Genomic DNA, 11,179 nt, shown 5'->3' with positions numbered 1-11,179 from the left:
GGCAGGGGCTGCCCGCGGCCGCCGCCTCCCCCCGCCCCGCCGCCCGCGCCGCTCAGCGCGGCAGAGGCAAGGGGCCGGCGGTGCCGGGAGCTCGGCTCGGCTCGGCTCGGCACGGCAGCAGGAGCGCGCAGCCGCCCCGGTCCCCGCCGCCGCCAGGGCTGGGCACGGCCGCCCCCTCCCTCTCGTCCTTCCCCGCCTCTTCCCGGGAACCGCCAGCCCGGCCCCGCCGCCGCGGGGAAACTGAGGCACGGGCTGGGGGCGGAGGGCGGGAGCGCTCCCGGGAAGAGGCAGGGAGAGAGCTGCTCCGGACTGCACCGAGGTGCTTTGTCCGGCGGTTCGGGAGAGCCCCGGGCACCAGGCAACGCGCAGGGACGGGAGAAGGGGACAGAGATGGAGAAGGAGTGGGGCAGGAGGGGCACAGACCCCCACGGCCCACCGCGGAGGAGCGAGGGTCCCCCGAGTCCTGCGTGTCAGTGGCCGTGCCGGGCTGCCCGTGGGACCCCCGGGAACGGGAACCCCAGCCCTGCCCGGTCCCGCGGGGCTGTTGCAGCTCCGCCTGGGGGGAGAAGCTGGATGAGGAATCGGTCCGAGACGAGGGAATGGACAGGGGTCAAGAGATGCAGGAGAGGTGTGGGGCGGGCGGCCAGGTCCCCCTGCCTGCAGCCAAGCACAGAAGCGTGTCCCACTGCCGTCCCCACCCCGAGCACGGCTTTCCACGCAGGGTTGGAGTCTTTAGCAGGATTTTACCCTGATCTCCTGCAGCCCCGGGGAAAGGGTGAAGCAACAACACGCTTGGGGAGGCATCCAGAGGCACGGTGCTCCCAAAAGAGGAGCTCACAGCCCACCGTACATCTGGCTCTGGGAACTTGACGTCCCGCTGCTGCCCCTGGTTATTTGTCGCCATCTGTGCACGATGCCATCCCCGGGGGATGCAGACTGTGCTGGAGAGTCCCCTCCATGGACAAAGCCAGGGGCTTTTGTCCTGCCACTGCCTGAGTCCTGACTGCACCATGACGAGGGTCCTGGGCACATCTCAGGGGCTGTCCAGCTTCCAGCGCTCCTCCCATCCTTCTCTCACCCATGCAGAGAGACAAAGGAGAGCAGGGGCTGCGGGAGGAGGCAAAGCACCCCTCCTAATCCCTGTGCCAGCCCGGCACACAGGAGCCGCAGGGCAGAAGGGAATCCAGATCAGCGAGGAGGGAGGGCCGTGCTCACGAGGCAGCGTGTTGTCAGCGTGCTTTGGTGTCAAGCCATGAAAGAAGCCGCCTTAGCGAGGCAGTGATGCTTAGCAACTGCCTGGATCTAAAAATAAGAGCCATTTAGCAAGGAAAACGCAGTGGAGAAATGCTCGGAGAACTAAACATTCCCCCAGCCCTCCCCATGGCCCGGCCAATGCACGGAGCCTGCATGCACTGACTGGCTGGGGGGAAAACTCCCGGGACAGCTCTGGCAGTGCCCCCTCTGCTTAGCCTGACAAGAAAAGCTGGAGCCTGGCCATCCCATAGATCCCCTGCACTTCTGGGCTTGTCCATCCTGCTGCTCCCTGGCCTCCTCAACCTCCCTCCTCCAACCTCTTCACCACGTGCTTGGCCACATTATCTTGGCTGCCCTTGGGGACCAGCAGTGTCCCAGGGAAGTAGGTTGGGAGCACTGTGTGATCCATGCCCAAGCTCACCCACCAACTTCACCTTCCTCGGGGTCCATCCTGCTATGGATGTGGCAAGCCTAGCAGAGCTGCACAGGGAAGTTTTCACCTTCTGCCATCCCTGGTCCATTGGGAGGCAAACATGGCTATTTTTATCCTAGCTAAGTGCTCCTGTTCCAGCAGGAAAGCAAGAGATGCTTTACCAGGCTGGGGAGAGGGAGGAAGCTGGGCGGTTTTATGGGTACCACAGGGTAGGATGGGGCAGGCCCAGGCTGACATATCCCACCCTCCCCACAGTGTAGAAAAAGGGGGACATAACTCACTTGATCACTGGTTACAGCTCCTTTCCTTAGCAGACATGAGGGCTGGGCATTCTGCCAGGATTCACAGCCTCTGAGCCTTTCTGTGCTTGGGAAAAATACATCCTCCTCCCCTAAATGTTCCTCTGGGCACTGGGAGCTGGGGGTCTGCAGGTTGCCAGGGTAGGAGAAGCAGAAATGGGTCTGGTCTCTGGCCTCTTGTCCAGACCTAGACAGGTGCCCTGCTGTGGATGCGCCGTGTGCAGAGATGCCTCGGTGAACATGTCTGGACAGGGACAGGCACAGCAGCAAAGTCACCCCAGAAGGCTGAGCATCCCTTGCAACACGTCTCAATCCCACTGGGACGTGAAGCAGATGCAAAAAGACCATGCCAGGCTGAGGAAAATCACCTAAGCAGTGTCTGAGGCTTTAATCAAAGTGTGCCTTGTGCAGCCTGGCTGCTGCTGGCCACATCCACCACAAAAACAATCAGCAGGATCAGGACAGGCAGGAGCTAGCCACAGGCAGGGCTGGTGGCCTGCACTGTGGAAGATGTCACAGGAGTAACTACTCCCAGAGGATAGAAAGAGCTCTGTCAGCTCCTGAGAATCCAGATCCCAGTTACAAGGGGTAACTGGGAGGAAGGGCCATGCTCTAGGTGGCCAACACAAGGCACAGGCTCCACAAGCACAGCTAACCATGAAGTCTGTACTCCAAAGCCCAGGGCCAGAGAAGTGTGGAGGGCAGGCAGGTGGATGGATCGAGCCTGCTAGGGCAGGCAGAGGTCTTGTGGATGCACCCAGGTCCCCAAATTCATTTGTGTGACAGCAGCAGAGAGCCATGAGAGAAACAGGGACATGTAAACCAGCCCCAGGGCTTGGCACAGCCAGCAGAGGGGTGGGATGAGTAGGAAACACACAGAGGGAGACAGGCTGTGGGTCCAAATGGCACTACCCCATGAGGTGCACCCCAGGCCGTGTGCCTCTCAGAGGACCTGGGACCACCCAGACCATGACAGAAATCACCCATCTCTATTGGCCCAGGCCCAAGGCTTGTTCCCTGAGTGACCTATCTGTCACCCTGTCAGAAACAGCAAAGCTTTGACAGGGGACATCTGCACGGGATTACTGCTGCTCCCCAGGCAGTGAAGATACAGCCAGAAATGGTGAGAAGGGTGAGAAGGGCTGGCAAGTATGAACAGGGTCATACTGTCCAGGAGCCTTGTTTGTCCCCAGCTCATGGTGTGGCAAGTGCAGCCTTGTCATAACCCGGGAAGAGAGCAAGTCTGGAAATTCACCAGATGAAGAGCTTGGCTGGAGACAGAGCTGTGCTAGGCTGCCACCAGCCTCATCCACACCATCCCTGCTCCTCCTCCAGGACCCTCACCCTGCAATACCGGACTGATCCCTTCAGCTCATCCATGTCTCCTGCTCCCTGCTGGGACACCCCAGCTCTGGGGCCACAAGTCCCTACACTTCCCTGCTGGAAACTCTAGGCTCAATACAAAACCCAAGACAGTCCCAAACCACGGAAGACCACCCTGGAGAGGAGTCAGGAGTGCTTGGGTCTGCACCTCAGGGGCAGAGGAAGGCAGGGAGCTCTCCCCCAGGCCCTCTGCTCTTTGCAAGCAGCCTGGGGTAGGTGTGACTGGGGGACAGGGAGAGGGAAAGACATCATTTAACACTTCATTAGGTAACTACAAGGCATTGATCTGCCCTAGCAGCCTGCATGCTCTCTAATTGCGTATCTCCATTCTTATTAGTTCTATTGAAAAAGCAGAGAGCAGGACTCAGGAGTCTGATCCTATCTTTAGGAAATTTCAAACAGAGATGTAATTGTCGAGTGCTCGAAATCACGGTGCTTTATCCACTGTTAACAGTATTTTAAAGCCGTGGTCATCAATAGCAGTCCTCGGGATGAGCTCCCAGCAGATGCCATTAATCCTATTTTGGCTGTGGTCACCTGGTGTCTCTGGGCTCAGATTTACACTTGGTGACAAGGGACAGCTCCGCTTCCACAGCAGAGAGTGCTCCCAGGCAGCTCCTGGGCTGGGACAAGGGGTGCAGCACCAGGGGACTGGCTCCAGAGGCAGAGGGCAAACAGAGGAGCTCCTTAAACCAGCTTCAGCCCTTGCAAACATGCCAGCAGGTGCAGATGAGCAGCTCTGCACCAGGGGTTATTTCCTTCCCAGGACACAGACAGGCCCCAGTCCAGAGCAGGGATGTTCATGGCCATGCAAGTGTCTGAGGAGGGCAAATGGCCTCAGTCAGGAATAAACCACAGTATTTACCACATCTGTAGAGGAAATGGATCTGAGTGACACAAGATGAAGACAAGCCCCTTGGTCTCTGCAGAGAGATGGGTCTCTGGGATCTTGGGACAGCTACAGCAGAGCAGCAGGTCCTTGGGAGGTGATGCCCCAGGGGGATATCAGCCAGGACACACACAGGGGACGGCTGCTCCCATCTCCACTAACCCACCCTGCAGAGATACACGGGCAGGTGGGAGCCACTGTGGGATTCAGACCTGGGGGGGAATTTTCAGTGGCTGAAGTCTTGCAAAGCTGGAGGAGGAACAGATGATGCTGCAAGCTGCTGGGAGAGCCTTGCAAGCAGGAGTGCTGCAGGAGGAAAGGAAACTCCTCTGTCAAATGCAAACCAGCAGGTGTGAGAAATCTGGGTGTGCAGGAGGGAAAAAGGACTTTGCATCACACTCTGTATCCTCGAAAGCCAGTCACCTGCCTCTGCTCATGCCTCCAGCAAAGGAGGGATTCCCCAGCATGGCCTTACTGCTGGGTGGGTTGAAAAGGGGTTCTGTGTCCACCCAGAATGTTTCTTTGCCACTTCTGTGTAACAGATAAAAAATCTGTGTGAAGGAAAGACTTGGTCTGGGGAGTGGAGACTGGAGCATTCCTGAGCTCAGGACATACCCAGAGTCTCACAAGCCCTCTCAGTATTACAAAGCATCTCATGTTTGTGTGCTCAGTGCCTGTGGGCTCAGGTTTTAATTAAAGAGGAACCAGATACTATTTTCAACCTTCATTTATGCCATGCTGGATGCCACACCAGGGACCCTTTCAGCAGCTCAGGTCTGCTATGAGAACAGATGTGCATCTCTGTCACGAGCGAGTCCACACTGTGGGCACGTGTCCTCTTGCTTTGCCAGGGCAGGGCCCTGTACTCGAGCTGACCTCCATGGGAGGGGATGTCTCCACAGTGACTGTGGCCTCAGCACTCTGCTCTCAGCTGCCCATCCCATTCCATCCTATCCCATGGCCTGGCAATGGTTGCAGCAGAGGGGCCGAAAGCAGGGCATGGGGCTGGGGTGCTGTAGGTGGGTGCTGCTGCAGCACCACTTGCTCCACTTGTAGGCTGGGGAACAACAGGATCGGAACTCCTGAGTAGCCACAGGTCATTAACGCATCCTGGCCCCTGTGCACTGCTGGGTGGGCCCTGGCTGAACCCTGGAGCAGGGGAGCTCCAGCTAATTAGTCATTAATTGCTTCAGAAGGGAAACGAGCCAACCCAACCTCTGTATGCCTGTAGCAGAGTGACCTGTGGGCCCTGGGACACAGCCAGGCTGCACATCACTGAGAAATGGCTGAGGGTCCATCTGTCACAGCAGAGCTGGAGAAGCAGCCCAGTGCAGTGGATGTCCATCTCCTGCAGGCTCCCCAGCCCCTTCCTGCCCCCACGGGACTCCTGGGGGCTCCCAGCCTCTGGCAGATGCTTGGCAAAGCTCTGAGCTGTGCTGCAGTGAGCGGGCGAGCCCGGCTCATTTAATCTATTCAATTGGATTCAATTTCCAGCCACATGATTCAATTAGCCCTGGAGGGACAGCACAGAGAGCAGAGGCTGCAGAGCATGGGCCAGCCTCTGCTCCTGCAGCTGCTAAACTGGGTGAGGGCAGCACAGGACCCTGTGCTTGTTCTGGTCCTCCAGGATGTGCTGAGACGTTGGGGGCTCCAGGGGAGCCGTGTTCTGTCCCGGTGAGCAGGGGATCCTCTGGGCACAAGCTGCTGGTCCTGAGTGATGTGTGGGCAGCTGTAGGGCAGAGGCTGGGGAAGCCCCATCCTGAGCATCTCTCTTTGCAGTCAGTCATGACCTTGAGGGGTGACAGTCACGCTGGGTCAGATCGGAGGTCTGCATCCCTTAGCACCTGTCAGGGTGGCCCAAAGAAGCTTTAGAAAGACAACAGCATTCAACAATGCTCCCACAAGGGTGCTGCCTACCATATGTATTTGGGATCAACCCTCTGCTTGATCAGTGTCCCCCAGGGCACAACCACACTGTGCTGTAGCTGGGGAGAATCAGCACAAAGGACTCTCAGCAGCCCAAGGGGCCCTCAGGTCCCACCAGCCTTGCAACAGCCCTTCTCTAGACTCCTGGTCCAGACTTCCATTCATCACTTATTTTTCTGTCTGCCCTACCCCTGAAAGCATCAGCAAAGGCATTAGTAAGTTGCCAACAGGGGAAAAGCACATCTTATCCTGGCTCCTTTGGACTTCTACATTTTCCAAAGCTGGGCTTTACCTCTTTCCTTTCAGGTTACTGCAATGGCTTATCTCCCAAAAAAACTCATCATACTTCTGTCCAGCACGACTCTCCTCATACCAACAAGTACCAAATGGCAAAACAGAGCCCCCGAAGAAGATGAGAATAAATACCCAAAAGGCCTCAGTGCTGACACCAAGAGCTACTTTTGAGTGCCAAGAGCGAGATGTAAAATTTACCACTGTCTGCTGGCCACACATCGTCCCAATACACACAGCACCAGTTGTGACTTGGCAGGGGGAGCAGCCACTCCCTCTGCCTGCCCTGTACTGGAATGGGAGCTAGGAAAGAGAGCAGCTCCACCCTGAGAAGGAAGTGTGGGGAAGCAGATGGAGTACACTGGAGCTGATCCCCTGTGCAAGTGCTGTCTAGGAGACATCTCTTTCTGGGACTTCTCCTGATATCCATCATGCAACAGTGTGCAGGACCCCAGAGCAGGGAGTGTCCAATTCAATCAGGAAGAGAAAAGCACCCCACAACAGACATCAGGACATGCTCACAGGGCAGGCAGCTCCATCATGCAGAGGAATGGCTCCTGTGCCATGGATACGGGACCAGAGCAGGCAATAGCCATGACAAATAAGAGGACAAAAACGTTTACAAACCAAACACAGCAAGTGGGCAAAGGTGCACCCTACCCTCCAGCTGCTGTACATGATATGGGGTTTGCTACTACCTGCTCCTGGCAGCTCCTAAGAACAGACAAAACACCATTTGGAGCTGCCAGCCCATGCAGGGAAGACTCAGCTCCTGAGAAGCTGCCTCCCTCTCTAAAGTCTGCATGAAAAGTGGGACCTGTAAGAGCTAAGGAATAAAGAGATCAAAAATCACAGTAGCACTTACAAAACAACTCTTAGTAACTCTCTCCAAAGTTTAGCTCAAATTCAATTATCTTCCAGAACATTATTTTGTAAAATATTTGTCTCCCTGCAGCTGCTGCATAATTTAAAGGTAGCAATCTGATTTCTCCCCACACACCCCAAGCCTCAGAAACAGCTCTTCCAATAACAGATAGAGTTATGAATTAGATATAACAAAATACACTCACCTGCTCAGATCAGATACAGGAAAGTTTGAGGCTGTCACACACATCCTGAAGCTGAACATTAAGATTTAAATTATTTTCTGCTCAGTTCAAGCTGGCCTCAAACCACAAACAGTAGTAGGGTGTTCAACAAAGCAGGCAAATGTGCAGCAGAATCTATGAGCAGGAGTTTGCTGACACCAGCAACAGAGAGCATCACACCACACACATGCAGGTCCCCGCATCCCTCCTCACTCACGGGCTGCCAACCTTGCTCAGTTTCCTTAAAGCCAGCCACAGGGACACGTAAGAGGAAGAGGGATGATGACTACTGGATGGTACCTGCAGAGGACCAAGGATAAAGCATCACCTCTCTCTGCACAGGCAGGAAGAGCCCAAGGGCAGGTGATAGCCCTGCTGCAGCCAGTGTGCCACCAAATGGTGACAGGGGCACTCCCACAACCACCCCACTCTCCCTCCTGTGAAGGACAAACACTGCACACTCCAGACAGGTGGGGCTCTGCTATTTATTGAGCTCTAGGTTTGTATGTACATCCACTTACAGTGCTTGGTTCAGTGACAGTGTGATGAGAGGACAAGAATCACAGTCTTCCCCAGCTCAGACTTAGATGAGGGCTGGGCTCAGGAATGGATCTCACACACACCTGGGCTTCTATGATCATCCCAGCAAGGGAGCATCCTCAGGGAGACAGGATAGCTGAGCCCAGAGTGAGAAGCTGAAAATTCCAGAGGTTGCCGAGTCAGAAGCAGACTCATCCCAAACTCCCTCACATATGTGTCTAGGCTCAGCCTAAATGGGCTCAGAGAACAGCTGAGGAACAGGCATGAGGACAGCTGGACGACTCAAAATGCTCCAACAGTCACAGTGCTGGGGTTGCACCTCAAGTCCCCTTGAGAAGGAACTCCCCTCCCAGAGTGAGATCCCTTTCTATCCCCTCCAGACAAGCACCATGTACTGCAAGCAACTGTTCCTCATTTTCCATTGGAGAAGCTGCCTGTTCTACGTGCCCTAGCCTGTTCTCAAGCAGTGATTTTATCTGCTTGCTCTCCTAAGCACTGACCCTCTGACACATACACATTCCCATACACTTGCATCGCAGAAAGCAAATAAATGTCTGGCTTAGCTGTTAAAAGCCAGACAATTCCCAGCTGAGGAATAGTATCAACTGCTGAGAGAAGCCAGTGCTCCCAAGGAAAACATAGGGACTTCATCGGGTGTTGTGCCCAGTGGGTGGCCAAGGACACAGCTTTCAGTTTCCCATGCTCATAGCAGGTAAGATGAAACATTAACACAATTAACGCACATTAGCATGAAAGAAGCCTTGCCTAAAAATGGTAGTAAATGAGCATGACACCCACATTACTCACACTAACCTACAAGGCTAAGAGCAGGACTAGGCATTTTTTTTAAAAAACACCTGTTTTCTAGGGGGGAGGAAAAAAATCTGTGTGTGGATCTAGGATGTAAATAACTTCTCTACTTCAGTCTAGCAAGTCAGGCCAGATCCTAATATCACAACATCACTGCTGGGCGCTGAAAATGCATGAGCAGGGAACAGGGGTGGAACGGGTGTTTATGCTGTGTACTCCTGAGCTGGGAGCCTGACACAGCACTCTGAACAGGCTCTGCCAGATCTGGGCACCTCTGAAGTACCAGCTCTGGGAGCAGAAAGGTCTGGCTGTGCCCCACAGCATCATCCCAGAGCTCTTCCTTAGGAAGCCCTCAGCAGACAGTGGCTGTAAGTTGCTTGGTGAAGACAGGAGGGCAAGAAAGTGAAGTCACTACTTCTCCAGATGCATTTTAATTGTGTGCTACACACAAGGGAAAAACTGGAGACTTCTTCATTTATGAAGGTCACCAGGCACTTGCAAACATGTGCAAGGCAGATGTTCCTGTGAGGAAGAGGAGGATTGTCGCAAAGCGATGGGTAAAATTGCTCTGATGGGCAATAAGGTGAGTGGGGAGAAGGAGTCAGCCTGTCCTCTGCCCCAGTGAAAACCAAGTATCTAAAAATGTCCATCTACCTTAGAAACGGTGGATGAGCTGAGGCTACTGGAAGCAACAGTGACCCTAAGCAGAGCTGGTCTCCAATAACAAAGTGCTTTGTTTGATGACCCAAATTCTTGTATACCACACTGGACCCTGTAAGCCAACAGTCTTGGAGGCAAAGTTCCCCCTTCTCCAGTAATCCAATGGCTTGAAGTGACACCTTCTGATATAAGGAGACAGCAGTGAGCAAGGCCTGCTCCTTGGGGAAACTCTTATAATCCAAAGTCATTCCCAACGGGATGGCAGTGGATTTGACATACATTACAGGTGGAGAGGTTGACCCAGGCTGACAGAAAAGAACAGCCCTCACCTGGGATCACACAGCTTTCCCCATAGAGCAGGTGAGCAATCTCTACCCAGAACAGTTTCACACAGCTGGGCTGGCTTTATTACTTCAGTTGTGAGCTCACCCCAGCTCTGCTACAAAGGTTTCCAGTGCATTTTCCCTGAGGCTGTGGAGGGAATCTCCCATTGCTATGTCACAGGAATGGCTGCCCACTCCCATGGCACCATAAAAAATCGCTTCCTCCTCAACACGCCAATCACCTCTCCTCAGCCCAAGTTGAAACACATTCCTTTGGGATCAAACACACAGCAGCAAGGCGTTCCCCTAAAAGAAACACAGTCCCTTCCGAAGGCAGGAGGCAAGGGGCGACCGGCCGCAGAGCTGGAGTGTCCCTGCCCACACGGGCCCGTCTCTGCCCAGCCGGCGCAGCGGCAGCGATCCCCCTTCAAGAGATGGTAGAGAATTCCTTCAGCAGCAGCTCCTGGCTCAGCGTGTTGAAAGCAAGGTTCTTCCTCACATTGATGCTGATGGAGCGAACCTGACAGAAACAAAACGACATGTTTTAGCCATGGGACTCTTCCTGGCTCTTCATGAGCCTGGTACTTTTGACACTGCTGACTCCATGCTCAGCATGAAGCTATTCTGCATTTACAGCTCCCCAGCAATTGCTGCAGCAAGCTCTCACTGGAACTCCAGTCTAGCAAGGAAATGCTGAGGTTCAGCAGTTTCTTGGAAAAACAGGAATGTCTACAGTGACATCCCAGCAAGGAGAGTAAATTCCCAGTGAGACAGGGATGGGAGAAGATGCTTTGTGTGGATGCATGAGCTATGATGTGTTTCTTGTTCAGGGGCAAAGAGATGGGGGAAGTGAGCACTCCCAGGCTGCAGCTTAAAGATTGTATTTTATCAATGCCCACTGGAGAGCCAGCAAGCTTTTCCTGGATTAATACAGTGTCATGGCTTCTGTCCTGCTCCAGAACCCACAGAGCCAAAGATACAGACTGAAGGAAAGGACAGAGGCCATGCCACTATGCTGTAAACACAAATTATCACCCAGGCTGGCAAAACCTCCTGGGTTCAGAGCTGTGTGTACTCTGAGTGCTGTACACGTGCAGCTGGCTCACTGACTGTCTCTGAAGAAGAGACACCTTTATCCCTCAATGACACCCAGACTTCTGGTCACCCACAGAGCACAAAGAAGAGCTGGGCAGCCCTATTGACAGCAGCTTCCCTTCCCCCCTCCTGCCTGCAGACTTGTTGGCCAAATACACAGGCCCCAGACTGGGCTCAGTCTCAGCTGC

At 54.4% G+C, this 11,179-nt stretch overlaps 1 protein-coding gene across 3 annotated transcripts in view; it reads right to left on the bottom strand.

Annotated features, from left to right (window-relative positions):
- Positions 1–8,029: 8,029 nt before the first annotated feature.
- The window catches only part of ARMH3 (armadillo like helical domain containing 3), a 122,554-nt gene continuing 119,404 nt past the window's right edge, over positions 8,030–11,179 (bottom strand). For all 3 annotated transcript variants that reach the window (XM_014250483.2, XM_088059900.1, XM_014250484.2), the window contains one exon: positions 8,030–10,416. In XM_014250483.2, coding sequence (XP_014105958.2) covers positions 10,324–10,416 — 93 coding nt within the window. In that variant the 3' untranslated portion in view covers positions 8,030–10,323. The remainder of the gene's footprint in view (positions 10,417–11,179) is intronic.

The sequence above is a fragment of the Pseudopodoces humilis genome, chromosome 9, assembly GCF_049639895.1.
Source record: "Pseudopodoces humilis isolate 2021_Gansu_Grassland_sample_001 chromosome 9, ASM4963989v1, whole genome shotgun sequence".
Classification (NCBI taxonomy): domain Eukaryota; kingdom Metazoa; phylum Chordata; class Aves; order Passeriformes; family Paridae; genus Pseudopodoces; species Pseudopodoces humilis.
The sequence above is the reverse complement of the archived record's forward strand: the minus strand, read 5'-3'. Positions and strand labels throughout refer to the sequence as shown.